Here is a 26,110-nt window from a genome sequence, read left to right as displayed (position 1 = left end):
CCCTAAGCACTGCACCCTCTGCTGGCTGCACACACGCTCTCTCACTCTCACTCTCACTCCCACTCCCACTCCCACTCCCTGCCTCTCACAGTGGTCAGTACAAGTGAGAAGAGCGGGTCAGTATCTCCCAAAAGCCTTTCATTGGGCCACAGAGGTGAAGATCCCAAGGATACCTGGTGTCACCATCATCCACTTTGTTATGTAACTGCAGGACAAGGGCAATAAGAGGCATAAATAAAGTGGTAAAAGAAAGGATTTCGCTCAGTACTGTACGGAAGTACTCAGCTCCGCCCAAACAAACACAGGTTGACTTTGGCGGTGAGAGATGGTTGAGCGGGAGTGGACGATGCGGTGGGCCACAGAGTCATAATTAATAAATAATATTGTTTAATAATGAAGAATAAAGAGGAGCAAGAGGGAGGGAGAAGCGGGCAAATGGTGCGGAGAGCAGGAAGCTGTGGAGGAGGAGGAGGGATTTACACACCGGATAGCCGGGTGACATCAGCCTCGAAAAAATGTGTGTGTGTGTCTGACTGGGAAGGAGAACCGGGGGAGGAGAGAAAAGGCGTTTCCATCCTCTAACCGGCGAGCCAGCACACTGTCTCTCTCTGACACACACACACACACACACACACAGACACAGAGTGGAGCGCGCGCGCACGCACGCGGACACGCTCGCAGCCCAGCGGACGGGAAGCAGCGCATCCCCGGAGGCACGAGACGTCGTTCGCGAGCGCAGCGCCGTTCCGTCCGCGAAGCGTCCGCGCGCGACATGTAACATAAAGCGCCGTTTCCCAGGTGTTTCGTTAGGAAAAAATAATACTAATAATAAAAAAAAAAACAGGAGTCCAGACAGCGCGATCCGGAGGAGGACACACAGTGACACACACACACACACAGCACTGCCGGCTCGGAGCGCTTTCAGGAGTGTGTGTGTGGGGGGGGTGTGTGTGTTTAGCGCGTCTCGCCGCGTCCCGACCGCCGCAGCCCCGCAGTAAGTACCGCGTCTCCTCTCCTCTCCTTTTAAACTTTTATCTCGTGTCTGTTTGTAGCCGATCGGTGTGTCTGTGCGCAGGAAACAATCGTGGATACATTCCGCTACACACACACACACACACACACCTTTCCGTGCCCGTATTCACAGCCCGCACTGATGTATTTCAGCTCCGGCGTTGTGTGTGGATCGCTTATCCGATTTAAAGCAGTGTAAAAAGTGCGGTAAATGACCCGCCCCCCCCCGCCCAAGAGGAGCCAGTCGGTCACGACCAGTCGGGGAAACGAGGTGTTTCCTCGTGCCCGCGCACTGCCTTTTATAAAAAAATAACTTAAAATCCGACATCCCTCAGTCTGGAGTGCAGTTGGTACCTGTGCGCAGGTAAGTCCCGTTTTTTTTTTTTTTTTTTTTTTTTTTTTAATAAAAACACACAGCTTCCTCTGGCGGCTCTATACCTGTCGTGAAGGTACAGACACACACACACTTGTCACATCTGTGCCAGAGTTGCTCCTTTTTGGGGGGTGGGGTGTGTCCACCTCTGTCTCCCTCCACTGCCTCCACCTGGACCAGATCCCATTTACCCCACCTGGCCTGCTTTGCATAGCTCATCACACTCCGGTTGTCAGGAAGGGCATCCTAACTTCCTCCAGAATGTTCCGCTACCATGTACAGTATGTACAGTATCGGTTGTAGAAGCGGTTGCCCATGCAGAGCGATGATGTGATGAGGTCGGCGTTGGGCTGTTGACCGGTCCATGGGGGATCCGAGCCGTGCGTCCGAAATGATCGCTGGTAATTTTTACCCAAATAGTAAAGGTCTTTTCAGTCCCAATTCCAAACTGCATATTACAATATTTCCATAGTAAAGCAATTAAATATTGTCATTAATACTTGCACGTGTGGGGAAGTGAACTTGTGCTCAGGAATGAGTACTTTACATTACTTTCCTTGTGCAGTAAACTCTTCTGTCTTTGATTTCTTGGCAATAGAAGTTATGATCGATGAAGCTGCATGTGACATTGAGGATGTCCCTGCTGCTCAGCGGAACGAAGGAACGTCTGCTGCACCTTTAATAATTTTTGCCTTTGTTCATTCAGCTGATGCTTCTCTCCAATGCGACTTCAGTGTTCCACCATGTACAGTTATTTACCTGTTTATACAGCAGTGTAATTTGTACTGCACTGAATCCACTGTGCTGCCTGCTTCCCACTAAAGCTATTATCTTAATAACCATGTGGATGGAAGTTATTAAAGCCATCCCCGAAAAACTGTGTTGAACAGCACAGGACAGAGAGAGTAATTGAATTAATCGAAATTCGCCAGTGGCGGAATCTTCTAGAAGAACAATCCTGTGGCCTTTTGCGATGAGCGGAGTGCTGTGGGCCGAGTGAAGCAAACCCTCTGGGAGTGTTTAGATTGGGGTGAAGTACGCTGGGGGGCAAGCTTTCGCACCGCTGCGGGTTTGTCAGTGGGACGCGGGTTCGACAAGACGGGCGACCCTGGCGGAACCCAGGCGCAGGAAGGAGCTGGAGGAAGTGCATTGTTGCTGAGCTGCCTGCTTTTGTCAATGGGCAGGAAAAAAATACATAAATGGAACAGCAACAAAACACGTGAGGGGGGTGAGGGCACTAGGAAGCATAGTGGTTAGAGCTGCTGCCTTTGTGCTTTGCAGTTGCAGGTTCGACTCCCATCCCTTGCTGTAATATCCTTAAGCAAAGTACACACACACACACACACACACACACACACATACACATGCACGCACGTTGACTGAAACCGCTTGTCCCGAGTGGGGTCACGGTGAACCGGAGCCTAACTTGGAAACACGGGGGGGAGAGGGGACACACCCAGGACAGGATGCCAATCTGTCAGAAGGCACCCCAAGTGGGACTCAAACCCCAGACCCACCAGAGAGCAGGCACAGGTCAAACCCGCTGCACCAATGGGCCCCCTTAAGCAAAGTACCTACGGTGAATTGCTCTAGTAAAGTCACTATTATTCACTTTGGAGTAAAGCAACAGCTAAATTAATAATTAGATGCGCTCCTACTAACAATAATAATAATAATTTATTATTATTATTATTATTATAAAAAGTTAAATCCCGGACTAGACCTTCTGGACACGTGGTCCCTGACACCAGTATAATACCTGCTCAGTGAGGTAAGAAATGAGCGGTGATTCTGAGCTCCTCTATGAACAGCCCTGGTAAACATGTGGTGCCCCAAGTGTCCTGCATCACAAGGACTAGTGGACCTTCCGTTTCACCCAGAAGCTGTTCAGCCGAACGCTCGCGCTTGTACCTTCAGGCTTGTCCTGCCCTCCCTGCCGAAACTGAGCTTTTCACTGGGTCTAATGTGATTAAATGTAGGCCAATTTGATTGTTGGTGGTGTAAATGTGTTTGATTATAACTGGGAGGGGAGGCTGCTGCGTTCCTCATGTGCAAGGACACGGGTCCCGTATCTCCTTCTCGGCAGGCCGCTCGGCACCTTCACGCAGACAGTGGTGAGACACCCCCCCCCCCCCCCCCCCCCCGCACGACGTCCTTCTGCTTTCCCCTTTAAGAGTTTGCGCAGTGGGTCATACGAGCTCCAGACACACTGTGTCTGGGCCATTGGGTGGTTAGAACTCCTGCCTTTCACCCAGTGGACCTAGGTTTGAATCCCACCTCCTGCTGTTGTACCCTTAACCTAGTTGCTTGAATGTTGAATTGATATGGTTTAAAAAAATTACCCACCTATACAGGTAAATCACTGCAACTAACTTTGTAATTCACTTTGGAGAAAATTACAAGCGAGGTAAATGAACTTTGTGCATTGATTAAGGTCTTCGCATGTCTTTACTCTGCAGCGGGCTTCGGGTACAAGGCGTGTGCTGGTGCTGGACGCTGCCCATCCGTTCTAACGCATCCTTCCGCTGCAAACAGCGTCCTGCCACTGGGGCTCATGCGCACAGGCCCTGTCCTCTGCAACGCACACACGCTCTCGACTGTGCACGCTTCAGTACTTGTGTCTCTTGAGCTCAGCGGCTCAAAGAGAAGCATTATCATTGACACTCCGGTTGCCGTGGTGACGGAGTGAAAGTTTCATCGCCATAGCGATGCTTATGACGGGTGCGTTATTAATGTGCGCCGGTGGGGCTGCTTTCGATTGATGGTGTCAGTGCCGGTCGTTGTGCATCCTGTTTTCGATTCTCCTTGCCGAGCCGCCTAAAGGAACAGACCGCAAAGGATGTGCCGAAAGACGCCGAGCGGCGGAGTCACGGGTTCCACATTCTCAGTCTTCCCGCGTCTAAAAATACTTGTGTGCGCCGTGCCTCAGCGTGCGGGCTGTACCGCGTTCCCCACAGCGCTCAGAAATCGGTGTTGAGGCGTCGACGTGATGGAAGCCATAACCCGCCATAATTGTGCCGTTGCTAGATAATATTTCCGAACGCTGTGGTTTATTCATCTTTGTTTCGAGAACAACTCTGTCCCAGAACTACCTCTGATTCAGCCTGGTTTTGCCTCCACTGTCCCAGCCCCCCGTCCATTTCAGCGCATGACCAACATGGGCTGCGGCCTAGAACCCAGATGAGCCTCTAAATGTGACCCCACCCCCCACTGAGCCCTTCACATGTCGCATTGCTAGCGGGGTAACAGTGGCCAATGGTGGTAGAAGTGGGATACATGGGTGGTGCGGTATCTGTCTGTTATGTAATATCTCTCAATTTGTCTATATTTAATTTATTTATCTGACCCTTTTCTCCAAGAGACTTGCAGCATTAAGCTACTTATATTTATTTCTCATTTATTAAGCAGGGTAACTTTACATATTCTCAAAGCAAGGTCATTTTTACTGTATCAGCCTGGGGTAAGTACCTCGATCATGGGTTCTGCGGCAGGAGCTGGGATTTGAACCCGGCTCCTTCACATTTAAGGCAGCGGCTCTAACGGATACGCCATCTGCTGTCGTCGAACTTGTTTACGTCCGTCGTCTTCGCCTTTTTGGATCAAGTGGTCAATGGAAGGTGACTCAGAGCTCCCTGCCCTCCCTCTTCCGTGGTTGCAGAGCAGAGTGAAATTCACGAGTTCCCCAGAGCTGAAGCAGGACACTGGCTTGGGGGGGGGTAAATTCCAAAGATGGAGTTTGTGGTGGGGGTGGCGGAGCTGGACGGACCACAGTCACACGAAAGTGACTAATATGATTCCATGGTTCGTCTTCCTTTATCCCGCGAAAACTTTACCTACAGGAAAGACCTCCGAGAATTAAAACGTGGCTGTTCTGGACTCTTCTCTGGACGCAGGACACCGCGTCCCATCTGGAGTCAATTGCCTGCACGTGTTTTTGTGCGTGTGTGTATTTAATGGGTTGCGCGTGTTTCCGATGGTGTGGGTATTGACCACGTTCGTGTGTCAGTGTGTGCTCCGATGTCCCGTGCGAGGACTGCAGCTGGACGCCAGGTGCCCAGGTTCTGTTGTCCTGTCCTGCCGCAACCCCCACCCCGATTCCCTTGCTGAGTCAGCGCAGTATTATCACACCCCTAGTGGTGGGCCGGGGCACGGCGGGGCAGGGGGCCGCTCAATGCCAAGCTGAGGGTCTTCAGCTGCCACTTTGGGGGAGGGGGTGTCCAGCCTTCACAGCACATTGTTGAGAGCACTGAACACACAGACCAGGAGGACGCCAACGTGTCCCTTCACATTACAGACGGCCCTCCCGTGTCCCGTGTTACACTGGGCACTGGTGGTAAGGAAGGGCAAAGGTCGAATCTGGGAACTGGGGTGTCTGGTCACTGTCTGGCCATGAGCAGCCCCCCTGGGAGGGGGGTTAAATGGGAAAACTGGGAGCCGTGGCGACTGAAAGTTTATTTACGGTAACTAGGTGCGTGAAAGTTAGGGACACGGAGTAACTGGGTGTTGCTGTCAGCGTGCTGCTGTGTGTGTGTGTGTGTGTGTGTGTGTGTTAATAAGGGTTACAGTCCCCTGCCTTTGTTTTTGTGTGCCGTCACACGATGCCGCGTATGGTGTGTTCATCAGATGTGAACCATTAACGATTTTCCGCTGGCAGTCATGCAGGACGACAGCTTCATTCATGACTACAGTCACATGTAAGGATCAGTATTGGACTCTTTGTGTAACTCTGTGTGTGTGTGTGTGTGTGTGTGTGTGTGTGTGTGTGTGTGTGTGTGTGAGAGAGAGAGAGAGAGAGGGGGGGCGCTGTGGTTTCTCTCTGTGCCCCTATAGCCCTTGTCTTGTGCACCTCCGTTCTTCCGGGATTCAAGAGCCAGTTAATTAAAGGCTCATCGGTGATGCCCCCCCCCCCCCCCTTTTCCTCCCATCCCCCCCATCCCCCCCAGGCCCCTCCGCCTTTGTCTCCTTAATTCCGATGCTTTCATCTCCCATTAGTGCTTCCAGACAAATACAGGCAGACTTTCTTCCCTGTAATGAATAGTGCCTCCAGCCTGCACACACATGTGGCATGAAATAATTTTCTGTGTTGGTGTGTGTGTGTGCGTGTGTTTATGTGTGTGCGCCCAGTATCTGTTACATACATCACATTTACAGTTATAAATTTATCTGATTCTTTTCTCCGAAGTGAGTTACATTGTTGGGGTACCTATAATTATTTACCAGTTTATATAGCTGGGTAACTTTTTACCTCATCTCATTGTATGTCCCTTCACTGATGTGTTTCTCTGTCTCTGTGTGTGTGTGTGTGTGTGTGTGTGTGTGTGTGTGTGTGTGTGTGCGTGTGTGTGTGTGTGTGTGTGTGTGTGTGCGCGTGTGTGTGTGTGCGTGTGTGCGCGCGCGTCATTTAAAATTTGTGTATTCCTACAATGGGGGTGCGGTGGCGCAGTGGGTTGGACCACAGTCCTGCTATCCGGTGGGTCTGGGGTTTGAGTCCTGCTTGGGGTGCCTTGTGATGGACTGGCGTCCTGTCCTGGGTGTGTCCCCTCCCCCTCCGGCCTTACGCCCTGAGTTGCCGGGTTAGGCTCCGGTTCCCCGTGACAAGTGGTTCCGAAAGTTTGAAGGGGGCTTGGTGGTGCAGCGGGCTTGGCCGGGTCCTGCTCTTTGGCGGGTCTGGGGTTCGTGTCCCACCTGGGGTGCCTTGCGACGGACTGGCATCCCGTCCTGGGTGTGTCCCTTGCACCCTGTGCTGCTGCATTAGGCTCCGGTTTGCCATGATCCCGCTTGTCACTGGTAGCTTCCGCAAGTGTGTGTGTGTATTTTTTTTTTTTTTTAAAATTAAAAATGGGGGAAAACATCTTCAGATCTTGCATTATCTATAAAATCTTGCATATGAAAACATGTGCAGTATTTGCAATAATGCCGCAAACACACACACTTGTTTACTGGAGGCCCAGCAAGTGCTCTGAATATCACGCTCGCACAGCGTGCGTCCAGCACTGTGGGGTCTCCTAGCAACCAGCCGTTGCTCTAACAGCGGTGACGGTCTGGCGTCCAGTCTCCGGCGGAGCGTCGCGGCACCTTGCTCGGCAATACCCCCCAGTTTCTCGCAGCAGAAGGAAGGGAGGCGTTTCCAAACGCAAACAAACAGGTTTATAGAAGCTCGGTGTGAAAGAGGCGCCCAGATTAGTGGTCAACATGTTGGAGCGCACGACTGCACGTTTTTAACGCGGTAAAGGGAAGCAGAAGGCCGTTTTCACACTAATCGCTCGGCGCCGACCACCTGTTGCCGAGTTAAACAGACGCCGCGTTTCGAATGTGCAGAACAGCCCCGTTTGGCTCTTTATTAAATGTACAACACGCTAAGTGTGTGTGGAAGTGGTGACATCCTTGCGCTTGCAGGTCCAGGTGACTTCTCTGGATGTCACCATGGCGACACCCAATCTTGTTCATGACACTGCTGTCAGGGAGCGATGGGCGATCATGTCAACTTTAGATATAGAAACATTTTTTCTCCATTAGTTACTATGGTTTATTATTGAAACCCTATTACCGTAACCCTTGTTACCCTAATTGTAACCTTTTCCTATAATTTAAAAAAATTTTAGCGGAGAAAATTTCAGCCACGTTGAATGCTCCGTGTTGGTCTTTTGTCTTTGTGAAGATCGGTCACTCAGGAGCTTGTTTAGCACCATGTGCTCCGTGCGAATTTCCTGCAAACGCTTCCGTGGTCGGAAGGCGCGCAGATGTTGACTGCGGTCAGCGGTTTCGATTTTGGCCGCGTTTCGGTGACGCGAGCACATTCCACCGCGGTCCGGGCCTCGGTTAATGACGGAGATTTTTCACGGCGTTAAATCCTGAAGGCTTTGCTCTTTTTCGTCTTCTCTGCTCGTCATCGTGTACCACATTTACATTAATTCATTTAGCAGATGCTTTCCTCTAAACCGACTCAAAGCTCAGAGTAAAGAAAAGTGCATTTTGCCCACAGATGCACATGATTCTTGACATATTCAGTCATAGTCATTTACTTACCCTGAATTACTCCAGTAAAATTACCCAGCTGTATAAATGGGTAAATACTTGTAAGTAGCTTAACATTGTAAGTCTCTTTGGAGAAAAGCGTCAGATAAATAAACGTAAATGTACTTTGTCTCCGTAATGAATAAGTGTACGTTTTTGAACAAGTAACGCAATGCAAAATTTATGGAGCAAATAAGAGATGATGATAAAAAGGTGAAAGAGAAGCATTTTTGGAACCTTCTTGATTTTTGATAGGGATTCAGCAGCTATGAGTGACAGAGGGAGCTCATTTCACCACTTTCAAGTCAAAACCAAAATAACTTTTGAGCTACATCACGCATATTCACATGCTATAAATACATGTGGTACATGACGTACTGAAAGCAGAAATAAAAGCGACAAAAAGAGTAACGGATGGAGACGCTGAGATCAGTGGCGCACGGGCGTATGTGTGTCACGTGTGCGTTGGAGGTGTGAGATGGACTATACCTGCAAGCTTGTGAAAGGAACGCGTTCTGGAAGTCACGTGGTTGAGGGTGTGCGGTTGAAGCCCGCTCTCGCCCAGTCCCACCTGACCCATTTACACTCCGCCGTGCCGCTTACTCCTTTGTGTGGCCCTCTTTCCCTCTCTGCGCTCTGGCCTTAAATCCCACCATCTGCTCTGCTCCCGAGGCCATCCTGAACCGATTGCCTTTTAGATTCAACATGGCAGAATCAGGGTCAGGGAGTGAGGAGAGGGCAGATAGTGTACGAGAGCTTGGGTTTGAGCGCTCTCTCTCTCTCTCTCTCTCTCACACGCGCACACACACACACGTCCTCCGCTACCTCTCACCTCCTCTTCTCCACATTGCTTTACCTCCCTGCTCCAGTAGCATAACAGCTAACGTGCGACTTGGTGCTTCTCTCTCCCACCCACACAGTCACTCACACTCTCTCTCTCACACACACACACACACACACACACACACACACACACTGCATTCAGGAGATGGCCACTTGGAGCCAATTCTGTGTCAGACTGTTCCTGGCGATCTGAATGAGCCTCAATACAATTGTTCACCAGAGAGGTTCCAAAAAACCAAGAAAATAATAGATAAAAAAAAAATGTAATAATAGAAAATTTACATAATAAAATAGATTTATGGAATTAATAAATGGGATTAAATAGATTTAATAATTTAATAGATTTAATAATAGAAAATAAAAGATTTCAATAACGGAAATAATAGACTCAAAAAGAAATAGCTGAGAAAACGTTTCTAGAGAAAACTGTGTGAGCTGGACGAGTAAACAAGGGGGCGAGAATCTGGTGCAGAGATCCACGCAGAGGGGATTAGTCCACATTTTCATACAGATGGCAATTCCAGCTGCTGTTTTTTCCTCCTCTCCGTCCCGAGCCTGAGCAGGAAGTGTCTCCATGGTAACAGCAGGAAGTTAGTTTGAGCGACCAGCCCGGCGCCGGGTCTCCACGGCAACCGGGCCGGGCATCCGCTCGTGACGAAACCGCGGTGGAGAAGGAGGAGGAAGTGAGGAAGCAGGAGTGCGGGCATGAGGATTAGACGGAGCTGCTTCCCTGCTGAGTGTTTTCTTATTATTTATAGCTTCTCAATTTTTCATCATCAAAATGTCAAAATCCTTTTATTTATTTAGCACACGCTTTTCTCCAAAGCAGCCTAGTTATGTGCTTGAAATTATTTTTATTCAGTTTTACTGTATCAATGCAGGGTGAAGACTTTGCTCAAGGGTGCTACAGTAAGAGGTGTGATTTAAACCCGGGTCTTTCAAGTGCAAGGGCCCTGTTTTGCATTTACATTTTTTTATTTAGCAGACGCTTTTCTTCAAAGCGATTTCCAATGAACTCTATGTAGTGTTACCAGGCCACACACTTTATTCACCGTGGTGACTTACACTGCTAGATACACTGGGTCACTCACCCATACATCAGTGGAACACACTCTCTCTGTCACTCACTGTGGGTGAACCTGAACGGAGCCTGTCTTTGGACTGTGGGAGGAAACCAGAGCACCCTGGGGAAACCCATGCAGAAAGGGAGAGAACGTGCAAACTCAACACAGACTGAGAGGGGGTCAAACCCACGTCTTCTCTCGCCACCCAGCCGCTGTGAGACAACAGTGGTACTCGCTGTGCCACTGCGCCACCCTGTTTTAACAGCTCCCTTTCTTTCCGAACCCAGAGCAGTGTGATGGACTGGCATCCCATCCAGGGTGAACCCTGAGTAGCCAGGTGCCCCGTGCTTCCAGGATAGGCTCCAGACCACCATGGCCCAGCTTTGGAAGCACAGTTAATGACGCTGAATATATTGGATGTCAAAAGCTGACGCAAGACTTTGCTGACGCAGAGAGACTGAAATCAAGACAAATCATACCAGACATTTTTCACCTGTAATGTGATCATGTTTCAAGTTTATTGTCATAGATACAAGTACCATGTACATCATGTATCATGAAAATCTTCCTGAATGCTTCTCCACAGACTATGGACAAAGACAATCAAAATACTGCACAAATAAAACGATGATAATGACAGTGAGTAGTGCAACAGCAATAGCAATAAATAATGGTAACAGTAGTAACATTAATGCCAGTTGACCATCAGAGAACTCAAAATGTGAGAATGAGAATGCTTAAAGTGACAGTGTAATTTACCAATGTGCTTGGGTGGAGCAGTCCGACTCTAGTTACTAAAGGTGGCACATTGGTTAGTGTTGTATACTCTTACAGCAGTGGGGTAAAAGCTGTTCCTGTACCTAGCTGTGCGGGTTCGAATAGACCTCAGCCGTTTTGCAGATGGCAGAGAAGAGAAAAGTGCCCATGCGGGGTGACTGTGCTCTTCCATGATGCGCATCGTCTTTCTGAGGCAGCGTGTGGTGTAGGTGTCCTGGACCGCTGGTAGCTGTGCGCCGATCATGAAACAAAACACTATTTAAGAGGTCGGCTTTTAGGAAGAAGAATTGAGAACAGAAAACTTATATACACACACACCATCTGAAACCGCTTGTCCCACATGCAGCCTAACCTGGCAACCCAGGGCCTAAGCCTAGAGGGGGAAGGGACAGACCCAGGACAGGATGCCAGTCCATCACAAGGCACCCCAAGCGGGACTCGAACCCCAGACCCACCGGAGAGCAGGACCCGGTCAAACCCACTGCGCCACCGCGCCCCCCAAAACCTGTGTGGTATAATAATAAAAACCCTTCTTATAAATCGGTGTATTGTGCAACTGAGGAATTGGAGGTTTTTCTGTTATAATCACCTTTTCCTAAAGGTGATACTTTTATTTCCGGTAGGGTGTGTACACTCCTGATACCCACTGTATGAGGGTGTGTTTGGAGTTGAGTGGAGCTGGCAGTGTGTACCGTGGTGCAGCTTGTACTGGGATTGTGTGTGTTGGGCAGAGCAGTTTTAGTATCACCAATGATCAGTAAATCACACTCCGGCAGAGTGTTGTGTCCAAACGGCATGAATATGTTTGTGTGTATAGCTGGGATTTTGACTAGAAAGTAAAAAGAGTGATTTAGCCATAGCATTCATGATGATGATGATGATGATAATAATGATTGATAATCAGTTTTCAATGACTGCTCTTTCTGAGCGGGGTCACCGTAATCCAGAGCCCATCCTGAAAACACTGAGCAGAGTCTGACGACGACGGGGGGGTACGCCCTGGACAGGATGTCGGTCCAACACATGGTAGCTACCCAAACACACACCCATTCATACACCACAGGACATTTAGTGTCACCAATTCACCTGACCTGCACGTCATTGATGTGTGGAAGGAAACCAGAGCACCCTGGGAAACCCATGCAGACATGGGAAAAGCATCCAAACTCCACACGGACTGAGCAGGGATCGAACCCACGTCCTCTCGAGCCACCCAGGAGCTGCGAGGCGGCAGCGATACTCACTGTGTCTAATAATAATAATAATGATGAGGATGATGATGAGCACATTGAAACACTCGTTAGAGGGAGTGATGCTGCAGCGCTGAGCCTTTGCATCGTAGCAGAGAAGAGCAGCCGTGTCTTTGGACCGGTACCGAGAAGAGGCCCCAAAGAGCCGACTTCGGTCGTTAGTTTGCATGTCTTTGCGGCACCGAATTCTCAGAATGGGAATGAAATTGTTTTTCGCTGCAGCGTAACTTTGAATCAAGTGTCGCCCAAGCGGTGAGACTTGGGGGAGCACGCGGGGACTCGGTTCCTCAAAGAGCGGTTCAACGGCGGCCGAGAAGGGAATAGGGAAGTCGGGGAGCGAGAAGTGGGCAGAAAAGCTTGAGAGTAAAAAAGCAGGACGAAACCAGTTAGACTAGTAAAAATTGACCTGTTCCTTCTCTCTCTCACTCTTGCTCGCCCACTCACTCTCTCCATCTCCTACCCTGTGATGTTCATCCTAGGTGACATTTTGGAATTTGCTTTTTTAGCACCTTGATGGACCTTGGTTTTCCAAAATGCCGGGGGGAGGGGGGCAGGCCGCTGGCACTTGAACCCCAGAGTTTTTTTTCCTCCGTTTTCATTCAATTGGAATTTTTTTTTTATTTTTAAAGTATTTTTTATTCCTTTCCATTGTGTTGAGTTGGCGCACTTACAGTGTTGATAATTACCCAGTTATTGTACTAATTTAGTCTATTTTGTACTGCAGTTCATTTGCATTACGTCTCCGAACTTTTTGCTCAACACTCAGCGTCCCTGTGAGATCAGAACTGTATGAAATTACATTGAAGTTTTGCTTTCAATTCCATTTTAAGTTAATTTCAGCATTTAGGGTGCCTGGTTCCTGTTCTCTCTGATGTTTGTGCAGCCTCGTGGTTTTACCCTCAGGGCGGATGTGCCTGCGCTCCACGCTCATTTTTATTTTTTGACCGTCCACAGCGCAGGGACGTGTGACCTGTCCACCTGTCCACCTGTCCACCTGTCCAATACTGTAAAGTATCAGAAGGACCCAAATGAGATTTAGAATGTCCATTAATGGGCCGGAACTCAACACAAACCCGCTGTTTGCAGGTTTACCGGCTACATGTTGGCTTGCAATGCAGTTTTAATCCAGAAATAAATTTTGCTGAGAACAACTTTAAATGCCTGAATATAGAGTTAAACGAAGCATCGAAATGGACCAAAATCACATGCCACCCCCATCAGTGTTTCCTTAAAAGAAATCCCCTGAAACGGCGAGATATAGGGGCCGTCCTGCTGCATTTTTGAGATATTTTGGTGAAAATTATTTTGAAAGGAAAATGCGGAGGATGCATTTTCACTCAGATTTCTTAATATTTTACCGTAATTCATTTTTGTATTTTACCACCTGTCCATCTGACACCAGTAGAATGATTGTATTTATGAAAATTTGTGCAAATTACCTGTCCCAGACAGTCAGAACTGCATGCATGTATTAGGCGCGTGCACACACACACACACACACACACACACACACACACACTGATAGTAAGCCACACATACAACAGCCTTGTTCCCATACACCGGTAATGAAATGGTTATTTTTTTTTTCCTCTTACCCCTTGAATAAAAAAAAGTAGGACGTTGGCCTACATTCCAGAATTTTTCCAGGCGTCTCAGCGTATCAGCGTGTTATTCCTTTTCCGAGGGCCACACACATCCCGTCACACTCGCACACTAACCAGTAGTGACAGTCATGCACAGTGACCGCAAAAGGAAACATATTGGCTTTGACTCCCTGCGTTTAGACTCATCTGCATTTTATTTGTTTAGCAAAAGTGTTCAGGGGGCAGCGTGTCAAGCACTTGAGGGCCTTATCGTTTGGTTATAGCTAACATGTGAACTTGTGCTTGGGGTATCGGAGGGTCATTGGTTCAAATCCCATGAGCAGGGCGCCGGGCTTTTAAGCAATATTCAGTATTCGTAACCAGGCTGGACTCTGGGTGACAGTACTATCAGTACTCACAAGGTAAGATGCAGACATTGTACAAGCAGGCAGGTTATGTAAACCTTGGGCTTTCCCCATTTATTTAATAATATTAATGATGATGATAATAATAATAATGATGATGATTATTATTATCATTATTATGTCTATGTGGTGAAATGAGCTTCCACTGCCACTCAGAACTGCTGAATCCATTCAGCTAAGGTCTTGAAACACATCTGTTTCAGGCTCACTCCTCCACCCCCCGATTTCCTATGTGCTCGATAAACGTGTACCATTACTGTATTTTCTGTTTAATAATTTACAAAAAAAAAAAAAAGGTAAGTTAATGAACTTGGCTTATTGTGGTGGAATCAAATTTGGGAAGTGACTCACACTGTGTAGTGCTGCTATTAAAGCTCTGTAACACCTCTCTTGCGCTTACCGCTGCGAACACACAGCCCGAACGGGACGTTTGCGCAGGTTTCTGCTCGGATTCCTGCTCTGGATCTTCTGTCTCCCTGGTCATCATGGTTTAAGTTTTCAAAGCAGCTTTTCAAATATTTTCTCCATCTGATGTCCGCCAAGCTTTTATGACCACATAAAATGCTGCGAGGGGCAGAAGTGTCTATGGGCACGGAGGAAACGGGAGGGGGGGCACCGTAGATGGAGAACGTGGGACATGTGTGAGTGTGACTCATCAGATGTGTGAGAGCAGATTCCTCAAGGGCTCTGAGTCACGGCGCGGCGCTCTTTCAGGGAGGGCAGTGAGAGCAGTCGCATCACATGGCCTCTCTGCAGGGAGTTGGGAGGATGTGGTCTGTGTGTGTGTGTGTGTGTGTGTGTGTGTGTGTGTGTGTGTGTGTGTGTATGTGTGTGTGTCTGTCCATTGAAAGGGCCTTTCCCCCTTTCTCTATCAACTTTTCTTCCACTCTCACTCCTCCCCCAGTTTCCCCACTTTCTCACCATCAACGTCTCTCTCGTACCATGAAGCTCTGGCTGTTGCTAGGTAACAGTCTCCTCATTGAAAGGCTGAGCGTGCCTGGTTTCCATGGCGATGTCAGTGGGGTAAAGAATGAATGGAGTCAGGTTTGGGGCAGGGGGGCTCTGCTTGTACTGGGATGCATGCGGGGACTGGGGGCTAGGGGTGCGACACCCCCTCCAGTTTCTGTCTGTCCCCAAGTCTTGTAGGGTTTTATGAGTGAACTTGAAAGAGGAACCATAGTTATAGGGTTGCCATGGCAATGACTCCAGCAATAACTGCACACAGAAGGGAATTTTGTGTTTTTAATGCATGTCAGCACGTCTGTTTCAGGATCTGTTTGTGAATGTGGACAGATCTCGATTTGTGCGCTTCTGATTTTCATTTCTGTCTGTGTGTGTCTCATGTTGGTGTTAAGCTGCACTGCAGAATCCCCTAATGCTGGAGACTCGATTCTGCACAGCGTATCATTGAGATCGTGTTTGATGATATTGCGACTTAGTGTCAGCAGGTGGCGCAGTGGTTACACCTGCTGCCTTTGGATTGCAAAGACCCGGGTTTGATTGAAACTCCTGCTATAATTTCGCTCAGAGAGGTATTTACCCCGTTTCACCGCAGTTAAAAAAAAAAAAAAAAAAAAAAAAAAAGTCAGATGCACACATGGGCAAATCAGTGTAAGCAGCTTCACCTGGCAAACGTGTCCCCTAAAAGGTGTCCCTGTCCCACCAGACCCACGGCGATCATCAAATATTCAAAGACTGAAGCTGTGCAACGTTCCTGTAACCATGGAAGCATCAGATGTACAGTACAGCGCAGTAGGAACGGAGAATGTCGGAACACTTCCAGATCTTTCCGAACGCTGCTCTCCGTAGAGCCTCGTTGTCGTGTCGCCACTAATACTGCTGCAGTGCAAAGGCTGTTATGGTTGTTTATGCCTTTTTATGACTTTAACGGCTAAATATGCTTGTAGGGAAAGACCTGTGTGTTTGCGTGTGTACGTGTGTGTGGTCGTATGGGGAAATGAGTGTGTGCAGTGGCTTGACCGACATTTATATTTATTTATCTGATGCTTTTATCCAAAGCAACATGCAGTGTTAAGCTACTTATAATTTAATTATAATTTAATTCTTGACCCATTTGTACAGCTGGGTAGTTTTTACTGTATCAGTTCAGGGAAAGTGTCTATTCAAGAGTTCTGCAGCAGCTGGGGGTAGAACCTTTGTGTGTGTGTGTGTGTGTGTGTGTGTGTGTGTGTGTGTGTGTGGGTGGTACCTGCTCATGAAATTTAATGCGAGGAACAGAAGCCGAAAAGTTACGATGAGTAGAACATTATCGAGAAGCAAAACGCACAGCACCTCTGTGTATGAATTATCATACATCATCACACAGCTGTAGGAGCCCCCCCACCCCGGACCCTTCTCCCAGTGGCCCATTCGTGCGCGTGTGTGTGTCCGTGTGTCCGTGCGCACGTTTCATTAATGTGTGGAGATGGGGAGGTCAGGCGAGGCCAGGCGTTGCATTTAAGAATTTAGTCACGGCGAGCGGAGATGGGGACGGGGGGTGGTTGGCGGCTGCTGGCCACATCCCCCCCTCCCCGGCATAAGCAAGCCGATGGTACGAGGGAGAAGAAGGAGCGATGAAAACAAAAGCACGTCTGTGTGTGTGTGAGACTGAGGAGGCCTGAGCCTTGGAGCGACACAAAGACAGCAGGAGAAGATAAAGGCCGGGGCTGGAGGTTTGGGGGGGCCGGAGCAAAGCTCAGCATGTGTGTCGCGCTCAGCGATGACGTGAATAAATGATCTTTTTCTTTTATTGCGTAGAACCGTGCGGGGACAGCAGGTAGCGCTGGTGCGGCACCTCGAGTTCGGGTTGGGATGTCACTTCAAATCCCGATCGGCGTGTGTGCGGTTTGGATGCTTCTGCCGGGTTCCTCCCGCGGTCCAAAGACACGTTTCGGGGGAAATGGTGACAAAATTATTATTATTCATAATAATAATGCAATAGCGGACTGAATGAGGTTTACACACATAAATGGGTGCGATGCGATTTTTTTAGGAGGTAATATACAAAATGTGTAAAATTACATTATTTCCAGGTCCATGCAGTGCTGTTTATAGATTTCCTCCTAAAGAATTCCTATAAATTCCTCACATGTACAATGAGTGCCACAGCACTGCTCATAAGGTGCGATTTTACCCTCGTAGAAATGCTGCCCCCTGCTGGTAGGAGGCAGAAATTTTCCTGCTTGTTTTTAGGTCACAATGTTATTTACATGTATATTTACATCTTTTGCATATATTTAATGGAGAGTTCTCCAGTCAAAAAAAAAAAAAAAAAAACAACAGCGCATTACACCAAGAGAAGGGGAAATCTGGATACGGATGTGATTCTTAAATGCAGTCACTTCGTTTCAAGGACAGTTGGTACAGTAGTGGTTACAGCTGCTGCCTTTGGGCTCAAAGGTTGTGGGTTTGAATCCTGCCTCCAGCTGTCATACGCTTGAGATAGTGACTTATCCTCAATTGCTTGAGTAAAATTAACCAGGATGGATAAGTAATTGAAATTAGCTTAACATTGCAAGTTATTTTGACAAAAAGTTTCAGCTAAACGAATTAATATACCACGATATGTGCCATTTTATCAGTATACATTACATGAGTATCAGTGTGTATTTAATTAAAAAGATTAATTTTTAATTATTTAAATTTAAAAATTATATGTTAGACCAAGCACATCGGAGATCGGTGGAGAAGTGAGTCCAAAGGAGGCGAACTTTGAGACACTTCTTAAATGTTGAGAGGGATTCAGCAGTTTTGAGTGACAGTGGAGGGTTATTCCACCATGTTGAAGCCAAAACTACAAACCTTTGTGCTTTAGGTTTTGGACCTTTTGTGTGTGTAACCCCTAAGCGGGCAGAGGTGGAGGAGTGTGTCAATCTGGTTGGGATGTAGTGAGTAAACAGGTCTTGTAGATTTTGGAGAGCAGATCTGTTTATGGTTTTGTAGGATGTAGCCACAGTTGTCAGTTTGATCTTTCTTGGGCACGTCAAACACAACTAATGCACTAGCGTTATCTATCAGCTGGAGAGGTTTGATGGTTGAGGCCAAAAGACCAGACAGGAGAGAGTAGCAGTAATACAGGTGGGGTTTCACCATGGCCTCCACCAGGAGTTGCTTAGAGTCTGTCATGAGATAGGGATTCAGAATTTAATTTAAAAGTGATTTTCCAAGACTAATGGTGCACCACTAGCAACCATGTGAACTTGCTAAGGGTCCTGAGTGCGTGGCACGTGTTCCGTTTGTTTGCTTTGGTTCTGCTTTGTCAAGAGTTGACCTATTCTCTGGGGCATCTCATCTTTTCAGGTTAAATGTCAGATGCATCTTGTCCATTTTAATACAAAGTTAGGAATGAAGACATCACTGAAACTTTTTGTATGTAGAAAACATGTATGCAGATGAATCTGTTTCACCAAGAACATCTTTTTGTCATTAACACCGAGTCCATTTATTGGGACTTACCTACCAAGGTCATGATATGGGTCTTCTTCCTGTGGTGTTTTCTAGGCCATGTCAGAGTACAGCAACCTTCTCAGTGACCTGTCGGAGAACATCACCAAAGAGGACCTAGACCAGCTCAAATCTGCCTGCAAGGAGGACATCCCTGAGGACCAGAGCAATGCCATCACCACTTCCTCTGAGTGGTTCAGCTACTTGGAGAAGAACGAGAAGTTGGCTCATGGTATGTTCAAGTTGTAAAGGCGATGAATAAATTGAGGGGACAGACAGATGTGAGAGGGAAAGAGCAGGAGGCTGATTGTCAGGTGAGACAGATCTGTGTGCTTTTCTGACGATTAATCTTTAGTGGCGAACATTGAAAGTAACCGAAGTTCTTATTTGTTTACTAACATGTCAGTTTATTCTGCAAAACCCCTGCATTAGCTGATCTTGTAATATTTATGCTGAAAGCTTCTGCTAGTTTCTTTTAGTTGAAGTATACTCGTACCTCATGTTACAAACATTCAAGTTACAAATTGTCAAAGGTATAAACATTTACCAGTTTATTTATTTTCAGTTGCGCTTTCTCCACCGCTCTGTTTTCTGCATTTCCGGTTTTCACCATTAGTTGGCAGCAAAAAGCTTTCAGGATATCAATAAGGCTGTGTAGGTCTATTTTTTTTATTATTATTACCGCTGTACACAAGACTTTTACAAAAATTCCACTGCAAATAAATAGAAGTATGAGTGTATTATTACTTTTTTGACTGAAAATTTTAAATTCGGCGTGTTGTTCCCTACTTCATGTCTGCTGTTTCCAGGATAGAGAAATGCTGACAAACTGCACTAGATGTGTTGTTGATGAAAGTATAATAGATAAACAAAAGGTTTACAACAGATTTTTAATTAAAAGCTTCATCTGATTTTGTTACAGAACCTAATCTGTGAATAAATCACAGAATTAAGCTACATTATTAAGATTTTATTGATTGTGACATAGTGGTTGGACTCATGAACAATTTGAGGTGAGATCGGATCTCTGGTTCCGGTTGTGTTCGTACATTGAGGTACAAGTGTGGACAATAACTGGGTGTTTATCTCCACTTTTATTTGTGTTTGGGGAGAGGGCGGTGTAAACAAACACAGCATGTCAACAAAGACACCTGTGGAATAACTATGAGGATCTGTGATCTGTATATCATATATATGATATATAACTATGTTCGTCTTTTTGTCCACAAAGACAACCTGTCTTACATCGAGCACATCTTCGAAATCTCGCGGCGCCCCGACCTGTTAACGCGTGTCATTGAGTACCGGACCACCGTACTCAAGATCTCCGAGGATGAGGAGATTGACACCAAGCTCACCCGCATTCCCTCTGCCAAGAAGTACAAAGGTAGACGAGTCCTTGGGTTGCTGGGGGGGGGCAGTAAACAGTACCCTGGCTATTGACTTTTAATATTGTTTTCTTCACATATGTTCAAAAATGTGACGTAATTGATGTAAAATTTTATGTAATGCACTCTTTCTTTTGTTCTTGGATGCTTGTCACTTGGGAGAAAAGCATCTGCTAAATGAAAAACGTAACTGGGGACCTGAGATAGCTGGTAGTGCAGTGGCTAAAGCTGCTGCCTTTGACTCTATGGATCCTAGGGTCAAATCCCCCCTCTAGCTGTGGTATACCTTGAGCAAGGACCCTAAATTGTTCCATTGCCCAGCTGCATAAATATGTAGGTAATTGAATGTAGCTTTAAAACTGCCAGTTGCTTTGGAGAAAAGTATCAGCTGAGTGTGTTAAGAAAAATGTTTGCAGTGGAGCAAATATGACCTGTGTTTATACAACCAGCCAATAGGTGGCAGTAAAACACAGCCAACAAAAACAATGTAGCGCCACCTCAATTTAACTTAGCTTCCACAGTGTTTATAGATTGCGTGTGGTATTTGTGCTAGTCCAAGTTTTTTTTTTTTTTTTTTTAAGAAAACTAATCTGTGAATTACTTAAGGGATTTATTTATTTCAAACTGAGGGATAGTTAAGCTTTTATTGATTGTAACTTAGTGTTGAAACTGACTTTGGATTTATGAACAAAATTTCTGGACAGGCTTCAGTTCAGATGGTGATAATGGCAGATAGTGACAGTAAATATGCATCATCTCTGTTTGATACTAAAAAGTTATTCCAATGAGTCTCTTACCAGTGAAAATGAAGGCTGCTTCTGTGTACCCTGTTATATACCCTGTTATATCCCCTGGAGACAATCAGGTATGAGTCTATCATTGATGTCTTGCTCCAGACATCATTCGCCAGCCATCGGAAGATGAGATCATCAAACTGGCCCCTCCACCGAAGAAGGCCGTGTGAAGGCCTAGTTCTACAGCAGTGTATCGCACCCGATCACCATAGCCCCGCCGCCTTCCACCCCGCCCCCGGTGCCGCTCCCTGCCTCCACTAACACGCCGTAGTGGCACTAACAGCCGCCGCCCAACCAGCCCATCAGATTTTCGACTAGCGACCCTTCTATGGACCCAAAAGAAGAATGGTTTGACCAAGGGAGAGGAACAGAGGAAAACCACTTCCAAGCCCCTGTGCCTGTGGACTTCCATCACACACCATCAGCAAAGACGCGTGTGTTTGTGTATGTGTGTGCATGCGTGAACCCAGGAGTAATTGCCTAAATATATATCATAGCAATGTGCTGAAACATTAAAAATGCATCTGGCAAAGTCACGTAACATCGTGACATGGGTGACCTTCTGTCGGCGACCCCTGCCGCGGAGCCGAGGGGCTCCTGCCTCGTGTTTCCGAGAGCGTGGGATCGGTGTGTCGAGCTGCTTTTTCGTGTGTTATACATTTTATTCCCACTGACACAACTGATGTGGCCATCTGTTTAAACACACAGTCCCCGCAGATTAAAAGTCAAACGCAAAATCAAACGTGTTTCACTTTAACGTTTAAAACCGATATTTGCCTTTATTGGGGTATAACCATCCCAAACTGTAAAATCCTTTATTATGCTGACTTGGTATGGCTGAATATGACATAACTGGGTGAATATCATGAACTAAGAGGAATAACCATTATAACCTAAATAATATTAACATACTGTAATGCTTTATAATATATGAATTACCCGATATATCAACTGTTGACTGTGACATGAATACTTTAAATGCATATTGTTTTGCACAGTTAACAAGCTGGAATGTAAAGTGTTTTTCTCAGCTTGTACGATTCCACATTTTGTGTTACGCTGCCATCGCCGCCCTAAAGTGGACCTCAACCACTTTTTAATCTACTTTACTTTAAAATCCAGGCTATAAAGAAACAGTGCGAAAACGATTCTTTTCATAATATATTGAAATATTTCGCAGTGCACCCATGTTCCTTTAAAATGAATATGTTCAATAGGAGTAAAATTCTGAGATTTATTTTTTAAAAATGTTTCAAGGGGAAAGACGTTTATCTGCTTTCTTTAACTCGATTCAGAGCAAGGCAAATATATGGACGCATATGAACATGCGTTCCTCCCGGGGGCTCATGCCAAGAAAGTGGAGATTTAAGAGCAGACGTGCTATTGGTCCGTTGAGAAAAATATTTTTTGGCCGTATCTTGTAATGATGAAGTTCAGCTGGGAAGTGCACACTAGAGCAGATGTGAGATAGAAAAAAAATATACGCACTGTGTATCGGTGGGGATTTTCTTCCTGTTCTGAACGTGTAAATATAGTGTTTCTGCCACAACTTAGCCATTAGTACCCTGTCCTTTTGGGAAGAGGCTGTGTGAGCCGGGATTCAGCAAGGAGCTGCACTTTCTGACCGACCCTCTGTTAGTACACTGATGCATCGTAGCCAGACTGTTGAATAAAACACTCGATCACTGTGTCTTTAGCACGCGATGAAGCCTTAACAGATTTACCTGTTCACCCAGCCCCCCCCCACCAACCCAGCTGCCGCACCTGGTGCCAAGGATCCAGTCTTGGACTTTGATTTTCATTTTCTGCTCTGAGATCACAGTTGTGCTTCTTGCATTTATTGCTGCAGAGGGGACTGTCAGCAGCTCCACCCTCTATGCATTGCGGTCCGTGCCAGGCGGATTACCGCGGTGTCTGGTGTCCCACGCATGCCTGCTGCTGTCCGTTTTACGGTTCTCGCTCTCGTACTTCGAGAACTGGGGGGGGGGAAGAAAAACAAAAAAAATCTGCAGGCAAAACCACGGGTGCCATATTTCTCTGCCCACCGAGCTTCTTTACCCCATTTTGTACCATTTTACCTTATTCTGGTGGGTTTTTGTACATTCAAACCGCAGCAGAGCTAAATTATATAAATTCTCCACAGAAATGGCTCTGATGGCTGAACATGGTGACGGTAGGCAGGTGGAAAGGTGCATCCTGCCGTGATGTGGTTCACGTGTGACTGCATGGTTCATGTGTGACCGCATGCTTGGTTCTACAGAGGCGTGTGATGTCCCACAAGTCCGTTCAGGGTAGAGCGCTTCCCCTTTGCTTTCCTTTACCCTGGTCGATGGGGACGTGCGCGTTGGCTTGTTCCACGTATTTATTTTCATTGAGTGTAAAGGATTTCTAATTGTGTCATTTTCTATTTTTGTGCAGCGGTGGTCTTAAAATCTTCAGCGCTCAGTTGAAGGACAAACGTATTTTTAGGAGCCTAAGCTTAGGTCGTCGTGAGGTCGACAGTGGAGGTGTTCTTGTCTTCTAAGGTGTTTGTAAGTGTCAGATCTGTGGAGTTTGATGTTTGTGCCGAAGTGATAGATATTTTCTTGCACTAAAATCTGCCCAGTGGATGTATGTTCGACAGCACTGTGTCATACCTTGTAGTTACGTAGATTTAGGAGACGAAACGCACACGTTTGTTACAGGTGATCAGGGTTAGACTCGAACGTTAAGGCAGCGTAATACTGCGTTCAAACCGTGTGTCCTAATACAGGTCAAACATTAGAGGTTAGAAAAAAATTTAAATTCTGGAAAAATTTTGTAGTCCGCTGTAGTCGGTGAGATTAGACGTAACTTGAAGGACCGAGGACTTTGACTGTAATATTGAGTTGTTTTTATGAGTTGAGCACGTTGAGAATCTGTAACATCTTGATTTTCTGTATTTTGTCAACCGACGAGCTCTAAACAAATTTGTTATCCGCTTAAACATTTCCAGCGTTACAACATATCACTTTTTTAATCTTATATCATTGGTAACTGAAGGCCCATTACACTCATAAACCAGAATTGCAGGTTTTGTTTGTTTTTGTCTGAAGAAAACCCACCGTAGTTGTATGTTTTTGCTTTTTATTTAGCTGTACGTACTGTGACTTTTTTTTCCTGTGTGTTTTGTTATTGACTCGTTTATTTAATGCAAGTATGTTTTGATATCGTGCATATGAAGTCGTAACTGGACACAAATTACGGGGACAAAGAAAAAAAATGCGAGACATAATCCTAGAAAATTTAAACCAATGTTGAAAACTTGTGAACTCGAGCTGGACAGTTGCTTTCAGGATATATTGTATCGATACGCTGTATTAGTTCCACTCGTTGCTTGATGAGATTGTGGTGATAAATTGCCTTGGATCACAGCAAATTCCAGTAAGTGTTTTTGATGCAGTTTTTTTTTCTTTTTTAAAGTGTTTTGCATGAGAAGAAGGAAATAGTTTGGAAGGTTATGAAGAACAGCCTGCTCATCTAAAATCCCCCAACACATCTTCATCAGAGTGTCAAAATGGCCATGAATTTGTTTACACTGGGACTGGCGGTCCATGGGTTGTGGGAAGTGTGATTTTTACTGTGATTGTCACTGTTGACTAGAAGGACATGAAGCTGTGACAGGAGGTGGCACTTTAATAGTTTGATGGGTCAAGTTGCGTTCGTGTGAATGTGCATGATGTGGGCGCATCCCTCCGCATACATGAATTTCATCTGCGGTTATTACCCCGGCAATGGCCTCTAACTGGTGAAAGCTAGAGCCGAGGTGCGGCGAGACGACAGGTGGCAGTCGGCACGACTCATCGCGTCCGGTCCAATTGTTAAGAATTGGCGACTGAGGAATTCAAGATACTGTGGAGACCTAATAAAAGTCCCCGTGGATACAGCTCGACTCCAATGCCGTCTGATCCCAGCAGGCGCGCCTCATGGCGCCAGTTATGTGCAGAATACTGGAGAAAAGAGAGGGAAGAAAAACGAATAAATTATCATTGCGTATTAATAGGCGAGACGCGCGGCCCCGCCGCCGGAGGTCCGTGATTTGAACGGTTGAGACTCCGAACTACTTAAAATGCAAATTAAAGTTTACAGCGAGCTTTCGTGCCAGACGGATGTGCCAAGTCGCTTTAGTTGCAGAACTGCAAGTATCACTTGAGCTAATAATACTATTAGGTCTGCAGCTCTCCAAGGAAAAGGCCGGAGAAGCAGCACGATAACCAGAGAGATTTCAGTGTTTGTTTACTTATGTAGAATTAGTGTCTCGGTGTGGTTTGTGCTGCTCGTTGTGTCCCGCTCACCTCCAGCAGATGCTCCGTGTCTTTCCCACGTGGGAAGGGTACCCAGGGTGTGGGCTTCTTCACTTAACACGCAAACTGAACCGCATTTGCTATTTCTACTATTCACAGTTATGGAGTTTTGGGTTTAAATTATGGCTGTAAATGTTTGCCGTGACCGTAGACAGACGTATGAGGTCAGCAAAGGCGTTTAGAGGGTTAGATTATGGATTATTGAGAATTAGATGATAGATTATAGAGGGTTAGATGAAATATTAATGAGGGTTAGATTATGGATTTTTGAGGGTTCGATGATTTTTTTATCTTGCTCTGTATGGAAACTGAGGCTTGGAAACTGATAAGGTGGGTTTTTCACTGCAGCAGGTGTCTGTCAGTGCAATGAAGGGAACGTGTAGACAATGAGTCCTCAGTTAGAGAACCTGAAGGTGTTTGTCACAAAATGCAAAAGTTAAAATATTTAACACACAGGGGAGGTAAAAAAAAAGTTCTGGAGCAGTTCCGGAAATCCTTTCCTTTTCCCCAGATTTAAACTAAGAGGAGAAATGGACCTGTACGGCAGACTCTGGGTTCTTGCCATTCTCTCATTCCGAATTTGTCCCTCTTTTCCTGCACGGTGGTCCCTGCTGAGGGTCCAGGTGGGACGTGAACACAGAGCGCTGCCTTTCCTTCTTAACTCCTTAATGCAGATATGAGACATTTCATTCCTTGTCGCCCCTCACAGGTTGGACGTGGTAGCGGACATCCTCTGCGTGTGTTAATTTGTTTTTCCACTGGAGAAAAGAAATATATATTTTGCATTGATAGAAACTAGAAAAATAAATATTGAGAACAGTTT

The 26,110-nt window shown here is 46.3% G+C and overlaps 1 protein-coding gene across 1 annotated transcript; it reads left to right on the top strand.

Annotated features, from left to right (window-relative positions):
• The first annotated feature begins 623 nt into the window (after positions 1–623).
• Positions 624–26,110, top strand: LOC108941090 (astrocytic phosphoprotein PEA-15-like). The gene is made up of 4 exons (XM_018763570.2): positions 624–994; positions 18,841–19,015; positions 20,015–20,170; positions 21,068–26,110. The coding sequence occupies exons 2-4, from the start codon at positions 18,844–18,846 to the stop codon at positions 21,133–21,135; spliced, it is 396 nt and encodes a 131-aa protein (XP_018619086.1). The 5' UTR covers positions 624–994; positions 18,841–18,843; the 3' UTR covers positions 21,136–26,110.

This window comes from Scleropages formosus, chromosome 11 (genome assembly GCF_900964775.1).
Source record: "Scleropages formosus chromosome 11, fSclFor1.1, whole genome shotgun sequence".
Classification (NCBI taxonomy): Eukaryota; Metazoa; Chordata; class Actinopteri; order Osteoglossiformes; family Osteoglossidae; genus Scleropages; species Scleropages formosus.
Note: the sequence above shows the minus strand (reverse complement) of the source record. Positions and strands in the feature narration are given on the sequence as shown.

What these genes read in the sequence shown, in the direction of transcription:
- LOC108941090 (XM_018763570.2), top strand. Translation starts at nt 18,844, where the DNA reads ATGTCAGAGTACAGCAACCTTCTCAGTGACCTGTCGGAGAACATCACC. An exon ending in GAACGAGAAGTTGGCTCATG is followed by an intron (nt 19,016 to 20,014) that starts GTATGTTCAAGT and finishes TTGTCCACAAAG; the next exon opens with ACAACCTGTCTTACATCGAG. An exon ending in CTCTGCCAAGAAGTACAAAG is followed by an intron (nt 20,171 to 21,067) that starts GTAGACGAGTCC and finishes GTCTTGCTCCAG; the next exon opens with ACATCATTCGCCAGCCATCG.